At 46.3% G+C, this 19,844-nt stretch overlaps 1 protein-coding gene across 2 annotated transcripts in view; it reads right to left on the reverse strand.

The window, feature by feature from the left end:
• The window catches only part of LOC123762618 (DNA-directed RNA polymerase II subunit RPB3), a 32,480-nt gene extending 20,425 nt beyond the window's left edge, over positions 1 to 12,055 (reverse strand). The window contains exons 1-2 of one of the 2 annotated variants that reach the window (XM_069332406.1): positions 11,879 to 12,055; positions 1,457 to 1,632 (exon numbers count right to left, since the gene is read on the reverse strand). In XM_069332406.1, coding sequence (XP_069188507.1) covers positions 1,457 to 1,632; positions 11,879 to 11,920 — 218 coding nt within the window. In that variant the 5' untranslated portion in view covers positions 11,921 to 12,055. Of the gene's footprint in view, positions 1 to 1,456; positions 1,633 to 7,890; positions 7,991 to 11,878 lie in introns of those variants that run through there. The other variant, XM_045749230.2, reaches the window with a different exon arrangement.
• Positions 12,056 to 19,844: the final 7,789 nt, after the last annotated feature.

Raw genomic sequence — 19,844 nt, forward strand, 5'->3', positions numbered from 1 at the left:
ATACAACGGTTCACAACAAAATTGGTGTCGGAGCTAAGAGAGCTAAGCTACAATCATAAGCTAATGGAACTAAATCTCACAAAATAAAGTGCCATCCACACTTGTGGAAATAAACCTGCCACCAAAATTCCAGTTTGGCAGCAGGATGCTGCTTCTGGAAACTTTCCTTTTTAAGACTGCTCATAGCCCAGTTGATAGAGCTACGGCCTCACATGTGAGGGGTCCACGGTTCAAGACCTATACAGGCCAGGTGAATAAATCTCTCAGCAAATGGGATATTATCAACTTACAGGATACTGAGGGGAATAGATAACGTGCACAAGTATAGCCTCTTCAGATTGAGAGAATGCAAGACAAGAGGACACAGGTGCAAGCTGGAAGCGCGAATGACTGGCTGTAAAAACAAAAATGTTTTTACAGCCAAAAGGTCGAAGGAAGGTATTCGTACCCTGTATGGGGTAGTTAACAAGTGGAATGCTCTAAAACGAGGAGGTTGTGGGAGCCACTTCCATCCACAACTTTAAAGCCTAATTTGACAAAAGAATTTGAAAGTTGAAATGCAGCAGGGACAAGGCTAGTAGGTGGGGCATAAAGAGCTAACTCACTTCCCTGTAAACACTGATAGGTAAGCACAGCAGTATGTTTCTGCTCTACTCTATATGGAGTGGGGGGGGGGGGTTAGGGTATAGATCTAGAGCTACATATATGCTCAATGTCCCCATCTCACAGGATGGTTAAGTCATGCATGGGATCAGAGAAAAAACGAGCCATGTCTAGCATACTAGCTCGCATTAGCAAACTTTGGGTAGTGTTATAATACTGTACCTTCCAATATCCAAGTATGAATTAAATAATTACAAGGCTCAAAGTATCTCTTGCGCTCATTTGGTAAAAAATAATTGATAAAGAGGGAGTAAGAATAGTTTTGCTCAAGTTCACATTTAGTCAGATGTCCTTGCAAGTTTACAAGACCCGCCGCACCAAACTTTATGATCTCTCTAGCATGTGCATGCTCCAAGATATTTCCCAATTCACGATCTTTGGAACATTCTTTTCGTTACTTAACAAAAAATCTCAAGTCTATAGTTCCCACCCGCATTATGTGCCTCTGCAACCCTTCTACCACTCAAAGAGATGTATATTAGGGATCATAATAAATCAAATATCCGCGAGTTTTCCACTGTTAGGCTACTTACCCAAACATGATAGCCATACACGTGCCTTGGGAGAAGAGTAATTAGTACGTCAATTAAAATGCTGTTTATATTTTCATGGGTCTGTTTCCGTAAGAGGCATATTTTTCTTTATAATATGATTCTAAGCCCCGAAAATGTGACATCAGACATCAACAAAAACAAGCGCTTGCCATGGAGGAGCCCGCTCATGTATTTGAACTTTCTCTAGTAAAAACACACATGCAACTACAGGGACGAGGGCAGCCCAATGCAAGCCATACCTTAGATCTGTGTCTTCTATGTAAAACTTGATGTTCTCCTCTGAGAGTTCGGTGAGGTTGAGGGAGGGTTGGTTGGCGTAGGGCATTGTGGTGGTGAAGAGTGTGGTGTCTCTCCTGGGTGACGGCGTCAGCTGGGACCCGCCTCGCTCCTCACCAGGGTTGCCCGATACAAATTGCTGAAAGTAGCGAGCTGACGGTCAAAAAGTAGCGAATTAGTAATAAGAGTAGCCTAATTTTTTGTTGAGTGACTGACACGGGTTTCAAAGTAATATATTTTGATAAATAGAGTACACTACACGATGTTAAACAATTTATTCATATTATTTCTGCACACACACACATACAAAAAGAAACCCGGATTTCTAGCAAACATATAAACATATTTCACACATATAAACATATAAACGGAGCTCTACAAATCAAGGGACCCAGAATGTGGAATGACCTTCCCAATCATGTTAAAGACTGTACCTCTCTCAACCAGTTTAAGATAAAAACTAAGCACTACCTAATAAATTCCCTGTAACCTACCTTACCCCTATGTTGTCAACCCATGTCTTTTTTTAAACAACGATGTTTGTCGACCTAATTGTATTTGTGCTGCTTTTTCTGACATGTTCCCCTCATTTTTATATTTATTTTTATTTGTTCTCAACACATTTTATCCTTTAATTCAATTAGTATTAAGTTTTAGTCTTTAATGTTTTCCTGCCCGAAACGCTTTGCGTAATAATGGCTTTAGGCATTGAATGTACTAGCTCTTTCTACAAATCTATCAATTTTTGTATAACCTCTTGTACGTATTTCACCTAAATAAACATTTAGTTATTTATTATTTATTATAGAGCCTTAGCAAACAAACCTGGAGCACTAGTACACAAACAACCGCTGGTACCCACCCGGAGCCCGACCAGTCAAACACCCGGAGCCCGCCAGTTTAGTAAACCGGAGCCCGCCAGTTGAGTGAACTGGAACCCGTCAGTTGAGTTCCTGGAGCCTGCCCCGAGCCCTACCGAGAACCGACCCTGAGCCCGACCAAGAACCTACCACGAGCCCTACAGAGGTTCCCCAAGCCCGAGAGCCTATCCCGATCTCGAAAGAGCCCACCCCGAGCCTGACCGGGAGCCAACCCCAAAACCTACCAAAAACCCACCCCCAAGCCCTACCAAGAACCCACCCCCAAGCCCTACCAAGAACCCAGACCTAATACCTACCAAGAACCCACCCCAAGCCCTACCAAGAACCCACCCGAAGCTGGACAGACACCCACCTGGAGCCCGAACAGTCACCCACCCGGAGCCCGACCAGTCAAACACCCGGAGCCCGCCAGTTTAGTAAACCGGAGCCCGCCAGTTGAGTGAACCGGAGCCCGCCAGTTGAGTGAACTGGAACCCGTCAGTTGAGTACCTGGAGCCCGCCCCGAGCCCTACCAAGAACCCACCCTGAGCCCGACCAAGAACCTACCCCGAGCCCTACAGAGGTTCCCCAAGCCCGAGAGCCTATCCCGATCCCGAAAGAGCCCACCCCGAGCCCTACCGAGAACCCACCCCCCAAGCCCTACCGAGAACCCACCCCCCAAGCCCTACCGAGAACCCACCCCCCAAGCCCTACCAAAACCCACTCCCAAGCCCTACCAAGAACCCAGTCTTAATACCTACCAAGAACCCACCCCAAGCCCTACCAAGAACCCACCCGAAGCTGGACAGACACCCACCTGGAGCCCGAACAGTCACCCACCCGGAGCCCGACCAGTCAAACACCCGGAGCCCGCCAGTTTAGTAAACCGGAGCCCGCCAGTTGAGTGAACCGGAGCCCGCCAGTTGAGTGAACTGGAACCCGTCAGTTGAGTACCTGGAGCCCGCCCCGAGCCCTACCGAGAACCCACCCTGAGCCCGACCAAGAACCTACCCCGAGCCCTACAGAGGTTCCCCAAGCCCGAGAGCCTATCCCGATCCCGAAAGAGCCCACCCCGACCCCTACCGAGAACCCACCCCCCAAGCCCTACCGAGAACCCACCCCCCCAAGCCCTACCGAGAACCCACGCCCCCAAGCCCTACCGAGAACCCACCCCCCCAAGCCCTACCGAGAACCCACCCCCCCCAAGCCCTACCGAGAACCCACCACCCCAAGCCCTACCGAGAACCCACCCCCCCAAGCCCTACCGAGAACCCACCCCCCCAAGCCCTACCGAGAACCCACCCCCCCAAGCCCTACCGAGAACCCACTCCCCCAAGCCCTACCGAGAACCCACCCCCCCCAAGCCCTACCGAGAACCCACCCCCCCAAACCCTACCGAGAACCCACCCCCAAGCCCTACCGAGAACCCAGCCCTAAGCCCTACCGAGAACCCAGCCCAAAGCCCTACCGAGAACCCAGCCCCAATACCTACCAAGAACCCACCCCAAGCCCTACCAAGGACCCACCCGAAGCCGGACAGACACCCACCTGGAGCCCGAACAGTCACCCACCCGGAGCTCGACCAGTCAAACACCCGGAGCCCGCCAGTTTAGTAAACCGGAGCCCGCCAGTTGAGTGAACCGGAGCCCGCCAGTTGAGTGAACTGGAACCCGTCAGTTGAGTACCTGGAGCCTGCCCCGAGCCCTACCGAGAACCGACCCCGAGCCCGACCAAGAACCTACCCTGAGCCCTACAGAGGTTCCCCAAGCCCGAGAGCCTATCCCGATCCCGAAAGAGCCCACCCCGAGCCCTACCGAGAACACACCCCCCAAGCCCTACCGAGAACCCACCCCCCAAGCCCTACCGAGAACCCACCCCCCAAGCCCTACCAAAACCCACCCCCAAGCCCTACCAAGAACCCAGTCTTAATACCTACCAAGAACCCACCCCAAGCCCTACCAAGAACCCACCCGAAGCTGGACAGACACCCACCTGGAGCCCGAACAGTCACCCACCCGGAGCCCGACCAGTCAAACACCCGGAGCCCGCCAGTTTAGTAAACCGGAGCCCGCCAGTTGAGTGAACCGGAGCCCGCCAGTTGAGTGAACTGGAACCCGTCAGTTGGGTACCTGGAGCCCGCCCCGAGCCCTACCGAGAACCCACCCTGAGCCCGACCAAGAACCTACCCCGAGCCCTACAGAGGTTCCCCAAGCCCGAGAGCCTATCCCGATCCCGAAAGAGCCCACCCCGACCCCTACCGAGAACCCACCCCCCAAGCCCTACCGAGAACCCACGCCCCCAAGCCCTACCGAGAACCCACGCCCCCAAGCCCTACCGAGAACCCACCCCCCCCAAGCCCTACCGAGAACCCACCCCCCCCAAGCCCTACCGAGAACCCACCCCCCCAAGCCCTACCGAGAACCCACCCCCCCAAGCCCTACCGAGAACCCACCCCCCCAAGCCCTACCGAGAACCCACCCCCCCAAGCCCTACCGAGAACCCACTCCCCCAAGCCCTACCGAGAACCCACCCCCCCAAGTCCTACCGAGAACCCACCACCCCAAACCCTACCGAGAACCCACCCCCAAGCCCTACTGAGAACCCAGCCCTAAGCCCTACCGAGAACCCAGCCCCAATACCTACCAAGAACCCACCCCAAGCCCTACCAAGGACCCACCCGAAGCCGGACAGACACCCACCTGGAGCCCGAACAGTCACCCACCCGGAGCCCGACCAGTCAAACACCCGGAGCCCGCCAGTTTAGTAAACCGGAGCCCGCCAGTTGAGTGAACCGGAGCCCGCCAGTTGAGTGAACTGGAACCCGTCAGTTGAGTACCTGGAGCCTGCCCCGAGCCCTACCGAGAACCCACCCTGAGCCCGACCAAGAACCTACCCCGAGCCCTACAGAGGTTCCCCAAGCCCGAGAGCCTATCCCGATCCCGAAAGAGCCCACCCCGAGCCCTACCGAGAACCCACTCCCCCAAGCCCTACCGAGAACCCACCCCCTAAGCCCTACCGAGAACCCACCCCCCCAAACCCTACCGAGAACCCAGCCCAAAGCCCTACCGAGAACCCAGCCCAAAGCCCTACCGAGAACCCAGCCCCAATACCTACCAAGAACCCACCCCAAGCCCTACCAAGGACCCACCCGAAGCCGGACAGACACCCACCTGGAGCCCGAACAGTCACCCACCCGGAGCCCGACCAGTCAAACACCCGGAGCCCGCCAGTTTAGTAAACCGGAGCCCGCCAGTTGAGTGAACCGGAGCCCGCCAGTTGTGTGAACTGGAACCCGTCAGTTGAGTACCTGGAGCCCGCCCCGAGCCCGACCGAGAACCCACCCAGAGCCCTACCGAGAACCCACCCCCCAAGCCCTACCGAGAACCCACCCCCCAAGCCCTACCAAGAACCCACCCCCCAAGCCCTACCGAGAACCCACCCCCCAAGCCCTACCGAGAACCCAGCCCCAAGCCCTACCGAGAACCCAGCCCCAAGCCCTACCGAGAACCCAGCCCCAAGCCCTACCGAGAACTCAGCCCCAAGCCCTACCGAGAACTCAGCCCCAAGCCCTACCGAGAACTCAGCCCCAAGCCCTACCGAGAACCCACCCCCAAGCCCTACCGAGAACCCACCCCAAGCCCTACCGAGAACCCACCCACAAGCCCTACCGAGAACCCACCCGAAGCCGGACAGACACCCACCTGGAGCCCGAACAGTCACCCACCCGGAGCCCGACCAGTCAAACACCCGGAGCCCGCCAGTTTAGTAAACCGGAGCCCGCCAGTTGAGTGAACCGGAGCCCGCCAGTTGTGTGAACTGGAACCCGTCAGTTGAGTACCTGGAGCCCGCCCCGAGCCCGACCGAGAACCCACCCAGAGCCCTACCGAGAACCCACCCCCCAAGCCCTACCAAGAACCCACCCCCCAAGCCCTACCGAGAACCCACCCCCCAAGCCCTACCGAGAACCCAGCCCCAAGCCCTACCGAGAACCCAGCCCCAAGCCCTACCGAGAACCCAGCCCCAAGCCCTACCGAGAACTCAGCCCCAAGCCCTACCGAGAACTCAGCCCCAAGCCCTACCGAGAACTCAGCCCCAAGCCCTACCGAGAACCCACCCCCAAGCCCTACCGAGAACCCACCCCAAGCCCTACCGAGAACCCACCCACAAGCCCTACCGAGAACCCACCCGAAGCCGGACAGACACCCACCTGGAGCCCGAACAGTCACCCACCCGGAGCCCGACCAGTCAAACACCCGGAGCCCGCCAGTTTAGTAAACCGGAGCCCGCCAGTTGAGTGAACCGGAGCCCGCCAGTTGTGTGAACTGGAACCCGTCAGTTGAGTACCTGGAGCCCGCCCCGAGCCCGACCGAGAACCCACCCAGAGCCCTACCGAGAACCCACCCTGATCCCTACAGAGAACCCACCCCTAGTCTTACCATGAAAACACCCTGAGCCCTACAGAGAACCCACCCTGGGCCCGACCAAGAACCTACCCCGAGCCCTACAGAGGTACCCCAAGCCCGAGAGCCCATCCCGAACCCGAAAGAGCCCACCCTGAGCCTGACCGGGAGCCAACCCTGAGTCCTACCAAGAACCCACCCCGAAGCCCTACCAAGAACATACCCGAAGCCGGACAGACACCCACCTGGAGCCCGAACAGTCACCCACCCGGAGCCCGACCAGTCAAACACCCGGAGCCCGCCAGTTTAATAAACCGGAGCCCGCCAGTTGAGTGAACCCACCCCGAGCCCTACCAAGAACCCACCCCAAGCCCTACAGAGAACCCAACCCCCCCGAGCCCGAAAACTAAACTATTGCAGTATTTGTACATTGGCCTGTCGCTTGTCACTAAACTTAGTTGTTAACTATTAACTTGATGAAATAATATCTTATACGCGAGAATAATTCTGAATACACAGCGATAAAATTGACGAATGCGGCTTTGGGTCGGGCGGCCACGGAGGCGAGCCTGGCCTGAGGACAGGCAACTGCAAATGCTTCACCCTCCACATACTTTAAGTGCAAATAATTGCCAACAGAACCTAAATACCGAACCTACTATTCGCCTAATTAATTATAGAATATAAAATTAATTTATACACAATAAAAACAATTTGTAATACACAGTACATGAAAGACGATAATAAATGCGTTTTGGGATGTGGGGGAGACGACCACCGCGTTAACGAGCCTAGCCTGACGACGGGGTAGTTTAACACTGGGAAGTGTATTCTACATAATATCCTACGCATATAATGTTGGAAAATCATGATCCTCAAAATTTCCCACAATATCCGAGAGAGGACGGACTATTTAGCATTAATGGAATACAAACATTTGAATACTACAGAACCCGGATGAAAAAAATACGGAAACAATGACCCTCCAATGACCCTTGAGACATTACAAAACTCAATGTTATAATAGCGATCAAATGTATAATGCATTAAGCATTGTAGGTGGAGGTAGACTATACATTCATGCGCACGTCCCAACTGTTCAGATATATTTGAAAAACCAAAACTTATCAGCCTTACCTACACGGGAGCGACGTGCTCACACCGCCGCTGCTTCCTAACGACTGACGGGTCGTCGTCGAAGACCCGTAGCGACCAACCGAGCCAGAGACTCCCTGCCTAAAATTATTTGAACACCATATTGAAATTCCTAGCGTATAGCGCCAGGAATGTGTAAATTAATATTTATAGGCATTATAGGCCTTTCTAAAGTAATTTATAGATCTGAATATCATATATTGTCTAACAAACGAATTATTTAAGTTAAGATTTTAATTATGCCAGATACACGTCTCATCGAGGCACAAAATCGGTTTAGGAACTCAGATTCAGATGTTTATTCAGGTAAGGTATATACATACAAGTGATGTTACATTAATGGATTGATATATAGATAGAGCTAGTACACACAATGCCTAAAGCCACTATTACGCAATGCGTTTCGGGCAAACTCCGTTAGCCGTTAAGTCTCATCGCACACAAGAAGATTCGTCGGCGGATTTTTTTTTTATTTATATATAAAAAAAGTTTTTAAATTCTTGTAAAGCCACTAGCACGCATAGCGTTTCCTTAATCCTAATTTTTTCCCCAGAATACGACCCGCCAAATCGTTTAACAACCTATTTACTGCTGGGTGAACAGTTAAGGAATGACCGGGCGCCAACGCCCGGTCAATCCTTCCCGGCCAAGATACGAACCCAGTTCAAAGGGCTAACGATGAGCCGGCGCGTGCTTTACCACTGCGCCACAGAGACTGCTCCCTGGCGTAGTGGAATTTTGAATTTTGAAACCTGACTAACATAGCTCAACCCAACTTAACGTAACCCAAATCAAACCAATCTAATTCAACCGAGCCCAATGCAGCCTAACCTTAATAACATAGCCTAATACAGCCTAGCATAATGTAGCGAGTAGATTATCCCAATAATATACTCGCTCCAAATGCATTGTTAATATTCCTGTCAACCTTTGGAGATGAATGAGGTGAGGCGTTGCCCGGGCAACACGGTGAGGTGTTGCCCGGGCCATTACCGTACTGGACCATTACCGTACCAACTGTCAGTGCGCTCAACTCACACCAAAGTATCACCTGTGTACTTCTGTATATTCGACCAAATATATATATAGTATCTTAGTGTCTGTGTTTATTTGTCACCATACTTTACGTAACAATAGAACCGTTACACCGTTACAATAACAATACATCAGGATTTAAAACAGAAAATAATGAGTTTAGCCGAATCGTCTCGTGTCCGAGTGTAACAAGAACCCGACCAGTTGTGTACCTATACTGACCTAGCAAACAAACACCTGCAGACGAGGAGTCTCAATAACGTGGCTGAAATATGTTGACCAAACCACACACTAGAAAGTGAAGGGACGACGACGTTTCGGTCTGTTCTGGACCATTCTCAAGTAGATTGTGAGAATGCACAATTGACTTGAGAATGGTCCAGGACGGACCGAAACGTCGTCGTCCCTTCACTTTCTAGTGTGTGGTTTGGTTAACAAACACCTCACCTAACCAGACAAACACCCCCCCCCCCTTACTCTACCAAGCACACTGATATCCGTACCAAAGTAGGGAGGGTCCACATACGAGAACGTGGTTGTAAGTATAGGTCCACACACATGGGCCCCAGTGCCCATCATCTGGGTTAGAGGGCAACAGTGCATTGCTTTGCTCAGAGAGTATAATGCTGCTAACACAGCACTGCCTTCAATAAGCAAATTTTTCAGGATTATTTAATTAGCTAAGATTTACTTGAATTTACCAGTCACTATCTCAGTGAGGATAGGAAGCCGACGGCTTGTCAAATGTCCCCTATTTGTCCTGGTGATTTTATCGAGCAATGTTTTGGCATTTACGGCTTCGGCGGGTATACGTTTCCACAACGTTATAATTCTATGGGTGAAAACAAATATTTTCCATCCTTCAGTGTGGCTTGTTGAGCTGGAAACCGTTGCTCCTTGTTCGTCTTACATCTAGCCTTTTGAAGAAGTGTTCTGGGTCAATATCTTCCAAATTATTCAATAATTTAAATGTTTTGCTGAGAGCAGCCCTGTCATGTCTGGTCCCTGTGGCCCTCAACCGTCCCTGGTATGAAAGTCGACTTAGTTCGGGAAAGATTTTAGTCGCCCGGTGTTGAACTTTCTCCAAAGCAGATATGTCTTTCTGAAGACGAGGTCTCAATGCGTGGATATAATAATCCAAGCGGAAGCACACCAGATATTTATACAGTTGTATAAAGTACCTTTTCCTTCGTCAAAATTTCGTTTGACTATTCCAAAGGATTTGGTTTGCTTTTATAACTGCAGCTTCCACTTGTTGTACAACTATCAGGGATTGGTGGATTCTGACTCCAAGATAATGTTGATGATTTGGTAGTTGTGCATTGTTAAGTCCCACATGGGTGAAAAAAATCTCCTGTTTTCTGTCCTAAGTTGTAGCTTGTTGAACTTGAAATCGTTGTTCCTTATTTGTGATTGATTGATGAAGATTAAGCTACCCAAGAGGTGGCACAGGCATGAATAGCCCGTAAGTGGAAGATTTTTTTGGAGTGAATGTGATCTTTGGTCGTAAAAGTATATATTGCGTGCTGTGCTCGCATTTAAATTGTCAGTCTATGGCTCCTATCGCGGGGTGCTTGTTTGTGTTGCATCTGACCATAAATAATCATCATTGAGTTGCTTAACTCAATGATTAATAGCCCAAATTAGCCCAACTTGCTTTAAATTAGCCCAAAAAGTAGCAAGTAGCGAAATTAAAAATTTGGGAGCGTGGGGCTCTCAAAAGTAGCCCAATTCGCTACTTGTAGCCCAATCTGGCAACCCTGCTCCTCACTACAGTTGCCGCCGCTTTCATTTTGGGTATTATTATTTATATACTCAACAGTTCTTACATTCTTATAAAGCCTCTAGCGCGCAGAGTGATTCGGAAAGGTCCTTAATCTTAATTTCCTCTGTAATACGGCCCGCCAAATGATACCCATTCCCTGCTGGATGAACAGAGGCTATAGTTAAGGAGTTTAGTTTAGTTCATTTATTATGCACCCCATACCAATCTTGTGGGCGGTAGTGGAAAGGGTTACAGAGGCACATAATGGGCTCAGGGACTGAACCCCACAATTCATTTAGCTAAGCAAGTTACAAAGATAGAGCTGATAAGTTAGCCAAAGAATCTGCCTTTAAAGGAGCCGTTGAGTGTAACCTTGGATTGTCAATGAGCAATCTGAGAGCAGTAGTACACCGAGAACTTCAACAAGATCTTGTAGATCTGAGGCAAAGTGAAATTGACACCAGTAATTCCATCTATCATCATACTATCATGCAAGAGGAGCCACACATCTATGGATCATCCAATAAAATCAGCAGACTTCTAGATGTTACTACTGCTCGGCTTAGACTCGGTTACAAGTATCTCTGGGAATTCTCATTATCTGCCGATGTAGACCTGACCAAATGTAAACTGTGTCAACAAAATTATTCGCACACCCTCCGTCACTATGTGATGGAGTGCGAAAAGATACATGAATTTAGAGACAACTCTATAACCAATATCTACAGTTAAGGATTTATTTATATGTACAGTATACAAGAAGGTACATTGGGTTTATGAGAGTACATGGCATTTGTGTTTTTACCTTCTTGCAAAGCCACTAACATGCAAAGTGATAAAATGAGGGCGGGCTCCAGCGACGACCAGTCTTACGACATCGTGCACCCCCTACATGGGTGTACAATCCTGCTGTACGATCACCTCGCAAGGACATGGAATGGGGGTCCACCATGCCTCTACGCTCTGTGGATCGTCGCGATGATGCTCCGTTGGCCTCACCAAGGACGCTGTTTAACTTGCAGTATCTGCCTAGTAGAACCGGTTTGGTACCTTTTTCAGTCAGGAGGAACCCGACAGTTTTTTAACGCCCTCTCTGGGGATACGAGCACGGTTACTGTCACGGAAGCGAGTGGCCATATTCCTAGTTAAAGGTTTGCGAGGAACGCTCACCTCGCAAGGTCTAGTTGGTGGCTCTCGTCTCTCTATGCCCATGACCCGTCGCGATGGCGCTCCGTTGGCCTTATCAAGGAAGCCGTTTCACTTGCAGCATCTGTCTAGTAGACCCGGTTTGGTAACTTTTTCAGTCAGGGGAACCTGTCACGGGCACGGTTACAGCCACAGTGCGAGTAGTGACATTCCTAGTTACAGCGGCCAGCCGCCGCTCGCCCTTCAGGGTTGGGGGTTCCGCGCCGCTGGCCCTCGCGGGATTGGGGGTGCTCCACCAGAACCCCCATAGTGATAAGCCTGCAGATAGCTAAGACATATTACCATGAATTGTAATTACTGTAAATTCAAATAATGCAACTTTCAATTACTAATTATAGATGTAACTATTAATTGTAATTGATTTAATACTTTATCATTATAACGATTATTCATTATAATTATTCTTTAATACTTTATTGTTATGCATTACAGTCACTAATTATTTATCATTCATCCTAATTAGCTATTTGATTCATTAAAATTATTGCTTATCATTATACTATTTATTATTATTATTATTATATTATTTATTATTATTATTACATTATTTATTATTATTAATTTATTATTTATTACTATTAATTTATTATTTATTATTACAAAATAAACAAGTCCCCACTCTGAGCGCGTTTTCTTCCAACCACAGAAAATGGAATTCTTCACAGAAACATACTGGAGCCTGTCAGTAAGGTAAGACTGAAGATATAGGAGGGAGTGACCTCTGACTCCATAATGATGTAATTTAAGAAGAAGGTTTTGGTGGTTGACAGTGTCAAAAGCCTTACATAGATCAACAAATAACTCAACAGGGAACTCATTTTTATCAAGAGCTACATGTATCAAGTTAATCATACTAATAAGTGCATCGTATAGTGCCTTTAATGCTGTGGAATGACCTTCCCAATCATGTTAAAGACTGTACCTCTCTCAACCAGTTTAAGATAAAAACTAAGCACTACCTAATAAAGTCCCTGTAACCTACCTTACCCCTATATTGTCAACCCATGTCTGTTTTTTTTTAAACAACGCTGTTTCAATTTCTTTCTTTATTATGCACCCCATACCCATCCCGTGGGCGGTGGTGTAAAGGATTACAGAGGCACATAATCGGTTCAGGAACTGAACCCTCTAGTGCGTTTAGCTAAGCAAATAACAATGTTTGACGCTAGTTACAAAATTATTAATGTTGTATACATATGTACACACTCTCATACATACATGTACATATATGACAGTGTCAGACCACGGAGGAAAATTGAAACAGGAATTTCCTTAAGTACTTTGGTATATTAATACATCTTCAGAAGGAGTGATTTTACAGGTCGAGTACTGGACATAAATAGGCAGGAGAGAATGGTGGAGTGAGGTGAGGTACAATACGTGGACACTGCAGACGGCCTATTGGCCCATCCGATGCAGCAACCACACACAGGACCACACATGGATAATTATAGCATAAAATAGTAAATATTTACAATGAATTAGTGAGACAAATGTGTTTCAATTATCCTACTTAAATCGCCCTTTAATTGATCTAAGCCTAAGCCCGTGCTACTTGGAACTTTTTGTTCCGAGTAGCTGAATATAAAACAACAACAGCATTAGTGATAGGAATCTAAAAAAAATGACATTAGTATTGATAATGCGGGAGTCTGGGTGGAGCTGCTTGCCGGGCCATGAGAACTTTAGCATGCGTGTTTGTGTCGAAGGGGCTCTGAAGGACGGGCAAGGCGCGCTAGGCTAACCTTATCATGCTTTGTACGAAAAATATTGATGCTGTGACTAAATTATCATTTGTCAGCTGTTCGGATGTGTGAAAGACGGAACCTCCTGAGAGAATTTCTGGGTTCTCTTGGGAGACAGAAACTGGGTTAAACAACGGAAGTGGTCACCTGGACCTATTGAGGTGATATCAAGGGCCCTTCTAGGAAAGACAGAGTATTTTCTGAAAGCCTGTGTAATCCTGGGAAGGCTTATAGGTTCTTTTATCAATATATTTGGCGCATACTGCAAATTTATCTGGGCCCTTTTTGAAACGTCTTCAAATTTTCTTGAAACCGTCTTTAGACAATACTTGCAGGATTCTTTATATATTCCTAGAAAGACCTCTGGATACTCTTCGTTAAGTGTCCTGGTAGTACAGCCGGGTTCGTTCTCGACTCACAATCGAAAGTTCCGGATTCGAATCCCGGGCGAGATATAAATGGCTGGGCTCATTTCCTATCACCTAATGCATCTGTTCACCTAGTAGCAAGTAGGTACTCAGGAGTTAGTCAGCTTGCTGTGGGGTTGCATCCTGGGCGGGGTCAGTAATTCGGCCTTGGGGGGAAGGGGAGACCTCGATATAAGCCTAACGTGTATGAATACACTCTGGCTTCCTGTCCCCTCTACACATTGAATTATTAATTATGTCTGTGTTCAACGAAGGTTTGTGAACCCACACCAGAAGAGTTTTGACCACGCTTGAGAAGGTGTGTCTCCTAGCCACGAGGACGCATCAATGTCACAGGACGGCCTAGAAACATTCCCAAGAGGGCCGAGGAATCTTTCCAGGTTTCCGGGACATAAAAATCTCATGGTTTTCTGGTAACCTTTTTATTTGCCCTCCGATGAAGGTCTCTGGGCCCTTTACCTCATGATAGGTACTCCGGGGAAGGCCTCGAGGTCTTCTTCCAGGGTAACGCTGAGAATGCGTGATTAACCACAGCTGGAAGAGTTCAGACAAAATAGAACCTTGTCGCACAATAATGATCAGAGAAGAAACTATCTACAGAAAGTACAATCGCGAGTGAACGTTAAGAATTTAAAGTACACTAAAGTAAGTACATTTTGCTATAGACAGGGGGGAACAGGTTAAGGGTTTGCTATCCGGAAGCTGGAATTGGTGATAAGTAAACAACATGAATGATATTATGGCTGGAAATTGGGAACAAATCCATTATTTGTATCAGTGCTGGTGTAAATGATGTAGGACGAGTTAGGAGTGAGGCACTGATACAGAAGTTTAATACAACTATTGAATTAGTTAGTAATAAGGGAGGATTCCCGATCATATGTGACATTCTTCCAGGAAAAGGGAGTTGGAAATGAATGGTTGTCGAGGGCACTTGGTGTCCATTAGCGACTGAACAAATATTGAAATTCAAATGCAATATCATTCATAGATAACTGGGAACACTTCTATGGAAGAAATGACATGTATACTCGGGTTGGGGTGCGTCTATCTAGGGCTGGGGTTGTTGTTGTTGCTAACTCGTTGGAACCTGTGGTTGGAGGGACTTCTTTGGGTTTAAACTTAATAGATAGTATTATGGGAATTGATAAAGGAGGTAATAAAAGTAGGTGTTTGTGGGGGAAACAAATTGGCAAAATGAACAGGGAAAGAGAAGGGCCTCAAAATAACAATACACTTAGGGTATATTACACGAACAGTGGGAGTCTAAGAAACAAAATAAACGATTTAAATGCTCTTGTTTGCACAGAAACAATAGATTAAATTTTTTTTTTAATTTTGCCCCGAGGGGCGAGTTTATTGGGCAGCGCCACTCATCTTGTGAGTGAACATACCGCCATAGCAGAATGTACAACACTCCCCAATAGGAAGAAAACCCGCTGGGTTGTTCATCCTGTCACTTGTACCCAGACACAGCTGGGACTTGCTTAACTGTCTCAAGTGAACAGCTCCTCAAACAAGAAGATTAACATTTATCAACCCTTAAAAGTTTACGTTATCTTGCGGGTGCAAAATGGGGAAATCTTTTAAGAACAGTATCAATATTTGACAAATAGTGTTTTCCTAACTCAAACAATGTGGGGTTTATTATTCTACACATATTCCTAATGTCTCTCAGGTGTTCACATTCACGTAGATAGTGGTCAAGGCGGTGTCCATCACTCTCACCACAGATTCTGCAACTTCGCTGATCAACTGTTGTTTCCATTCCAAATCTCCATGGATATTTGTATCCAAGACGGATTCTCGCTATTACTGATTCTCTCCCTCGTCGTCCTCCTCTTCGGCCATAATGATTGGGATTGCCAGCTGCAACCATGTTGTACCATCGTACAGATTCACTGGTTTGTGCTTCTATCCTCCTTTCCTCAGTTACCTTGTCACGGTGATGTTGCCTGATAATACCTCTAATTTGTAGTTGAGTCTTGGGTATGAAGTATTCAATATGGTCTCCTTCAGCGCCTTCAGCAGCCAGCACATCTGCTCGTTCATTCCCACATATTCCAACATGGGAGGGGATCCACAGAAACTTGATGACTCTTCCCTGATTGGTAAGTACTCTCACAGCTCTCTTAATTTCAGCGACTATTGCAAGATTTTCTGCCTGATTTTTACTTAGGCTTTGCAGTGCTGCTTTCGAATCGGTGCAAATCACTGCACCATTAGTGTTCCGTTCAAGAAACCTTAACGCCATAACAATGGCAGTTAGCTCTGCTTGCGTTGAAGAGGCATAGTTCTCAATACGTGCTTTTTCTTCATTTCTGCGTTGGAAAGTATTATCCTTGATTACTGTGTATGCTGCACCAGCCCTGCCATTGATAGGATTAGATGACCCGTCAGTGTAGATTTGATCAAGTTCATCTCCGGCTTCTTTATAAATTTCCTCGAGATACTTGTGCCTCATTTCTTGTGGTATCATGTTGGATTTTTTCGTTGCCATTTCATTGATGATAATCTTGCACGAGTCATCCTCCCAGGGAGGTAACCTCTCTACAGGCAGGAGCTCACGGGCTTGCTCAAGCAGGTGAAGCTCTTCAAGGTAGCAGACTGCTCTGTGATGCCATTTTTTGCTTCTCCTGTTTCCCCCTGAAAGTAGCACAGAGCTCAGTTTTTTCTTGGCAATATCATTGTAATGGGGATCTCTGGCTATCCTAATTGCAAGCTTAGCATTCAGCTCCTGAATTTTGCTTTTAACACTGGGAAGGGACAACTCCTCTCGTAGATTAGACGTTTTGGCAGTTCTTGGAACTCCAAGAATGATTGTCATGGCTTCATTTTGAATGCTTTCAAGCCTTTTCATATCGCTTTGGGAGTAGGTGCACAGAACTGGTGCGGCATAGTCTATGACGGAGCGCACATAGGCTGTGTACATCATTTTAAGCACGGCAATAGAGGCTCCATGTCCATTCCAGGTCATAGCTTTCAGTGCCCTGAGTCGACTTTTGCATGTTCCTATGAGTTGATTGAGCTCCTCTTTCTTTCCCTTGTTAGAGCCGACAGTGACGCCAAGGTACCGATAGTGGTCAACCCATTCAAGTGTTACACCATTAATTTGCAGTTCTTCATTTGCTCTCCGCTTGTGATGGGAGTATGCCTTCGTCTTGTTTGTGGAGAGAGTGAAACCGAACTCAATACATTTCTTTCCAAGGAGTTCAATGAACTGTTCAATTTTTCCCAAGGTGGGAGCTTGTATTAGAACATCATCTATAGTCAGTTTAGGAGAAGAATTCGTCCAAATGGTTCGAAATTAAAAAAAGGAGATAAGGAGGGCAAAAAGAAACTATGAAGTTCGCATAGCAGGGCAAACAATGACAAATCCTAAAGTTTTTTCAGTTATATCGAACAAACATTAGGGAAAGGATAGGTTCATTAAAATCTGAGACAGTTCAGATAACGGATAATGACGAAGAGATGAGTATGTATTTTTAATAAATATTTCAACTCTGTATTTACTTGAGAGGAACTTAACATTATGTCTTTAGGCAAACAAGTCTATGTGGGTGGGGACGAGGACAGGTTGACTAGTTTAGCAGTTACCAGAGAGGATGTTATTAAACAGATAGTGAAACTGAAGTTAAACAAATCCCCAGGGGCCAGATGAAGTGTTTGCCAGGGGGCTTAAAGAATGCAAATAGGACGTTTGCGAGCAATTATGTACCATATTTAACAAATCATTAGAGTCAGGCAGAGTGCCAGAGTCGTGGAAGGTTGCTAATGTGGTACCAATTTTCAAGAATGGTGAAAGATCCCTTGTGTCAAACTATCGGCCAATTAGCTTAACGTCTATTGTGGGAAAATTACTTGAATCGATAATTGCAAATACCATTCGTCTTCATCTTGAAAAGCATAAATTAATAAATGATTCACAACATGGTTGTACAAATGGCCGTTCATGTTTAACAAATTTGCTATTATTTAATTCCAGCATAGTTGAGGCAGATGATAGTGGTAAGGTTTGTGATGTTGTGTACCTTGACTTTAGCTAAGCTTTTGATACAGTGCTACCAGAAAGACTGATTAAAAAGATAGAGGTTCATGGTATTGGGGGTGCGATATTATGTTGGATTAGGGCATGGCTATACCAAAGGAAACAGAGTCAGTGTAAATGTGGTTAAGTCAGAGTGGGAAAATGTTGTAAGTGGAGTGCCTCAAGGCTCTATCGTGGGACCTCTGTTATTCATATTATATATAAATGATTTAGATTCAAGTTTGAATAGCAATATTTGCAAATTTGCCGATGATACAAAAATCGGGTTTGAAATAATCACGGAAAAAGACCCTATCACTTCAAGACGATCTAAATAGGGTTTTGAAATGGTCAATAGATTGGCAGATGCAGTTTAATGCTGACAAATGTAAGATTTTAAAGCTAAGTAATGATGATATAGTTACAAGATACGAGCTAGATGGTATTGAGATTGTTAAGTCAGATTGCGAAAGGGATCTGGGAGTTATGATTAGTTAGAATTTAAAACCGAAATATCAATGCATAAATGTTCGTAATAAGGCAAATAGGACACTGGGATTTATTAATCGAAATGTTAGTAACAAGACACCTGGTGTTGTTCTTCAGCTATATCTTGCTCTGGTTAGGCCCCATTTAGATGATACAGTTCAGTTTTGGTCGCCGTACTATAGAATAGATATTAATTCACTAGAATGCGTCCAGCGTAGGATGACAAAGTTAATCCCACAAATTAGAAACCTGTCACCTGCCAATGTTTTGACCATTTCAAAAACCCTATTTATATCGTCTTGAAGTGATAGAGAGTCTTTTTCCGTGTTTATTTCCCCTCCCGATTTTTTATCATAGGCAAATTTGCAAATATTGCTGCTCAAACACGAATCTAAATCATTTATATATATTATGTATAACAGAGGTCCCAGGACAGAGCCTTGAGGCACTCTACTTATAACATTTTCCCACTCTGACTTAACCCCATGTATACTAACTCTTTTTTTTTCCTTTGGCATAGCCATGCCCTAGTCCAACTTAATATAGTACCCACCAGCATTAGATTCAAGTATTTATATAATGTTTGGTTCTTCAGATCCTTTGTTATCCATTTAGGGTCATTATTATTTAATCTATTCAATTTGTTTGGTATACTATGTTCCTGTGCTTTGCTTAGAATATTTTTAAATAAGCAATATTTTGAGTCCACATCAAAATCCCTTTTCATATCACCCATCGCTGGGTTCACGTCTCGCTCCAAGACCAGCCCACCCCCTATGCCCAGGATTTTCCAATGTATTTCATACCAAAAATCTCTTAGGCCATTGAAATCAGCTTTTCTGAAATCTGGCACTTTAACGAAATTTTCTCCTACAAATCTATTCCGGTTTATGCTAAATCTGATTTTTTTGTAATCACTGTTTCCTAGCTCACGCCCTATTTCGATGTCACTAATTTGTGTCTTCCTGTTAGTTAACATTAAGTCTAAAATATTATTTTCCTGCTTTGGTTCCTTAATGTGTTGCTTAAGAAAGCACTCGTCAATTAATTCTAAAAAATCTTCAGCTTCGTTATTCCCTGTTCTGTTAAGTTCTTTTTGTTGCCCATGAAAAATACTGTTAGACTTAGATGCTCTAGATATTTCATCCCATAGATGCTCTGCTTCCATTCCGTCGAAGTTTGGTGGCCTCTATATAACACCTATCCTAAGATTTTTTAGCTTTTTCTTTTTTTCTCTCCCC

The sequence above is a fragment of the Procambarus clarkii genome, chromosome 27 (assembly GCF_040958095.1).
Source record: "Procambarus clarkii isolate CNS0578487 chromosome 27, FALCON_Pclarkii_2.0, whole genome shotgun sequence".
Lineage (NCBI taxonomy): Eukaryota > Metazoa > Arthropoda > Malacostraca > Decapoda > Cambaridae > Procambarus > Procambarus clarkii.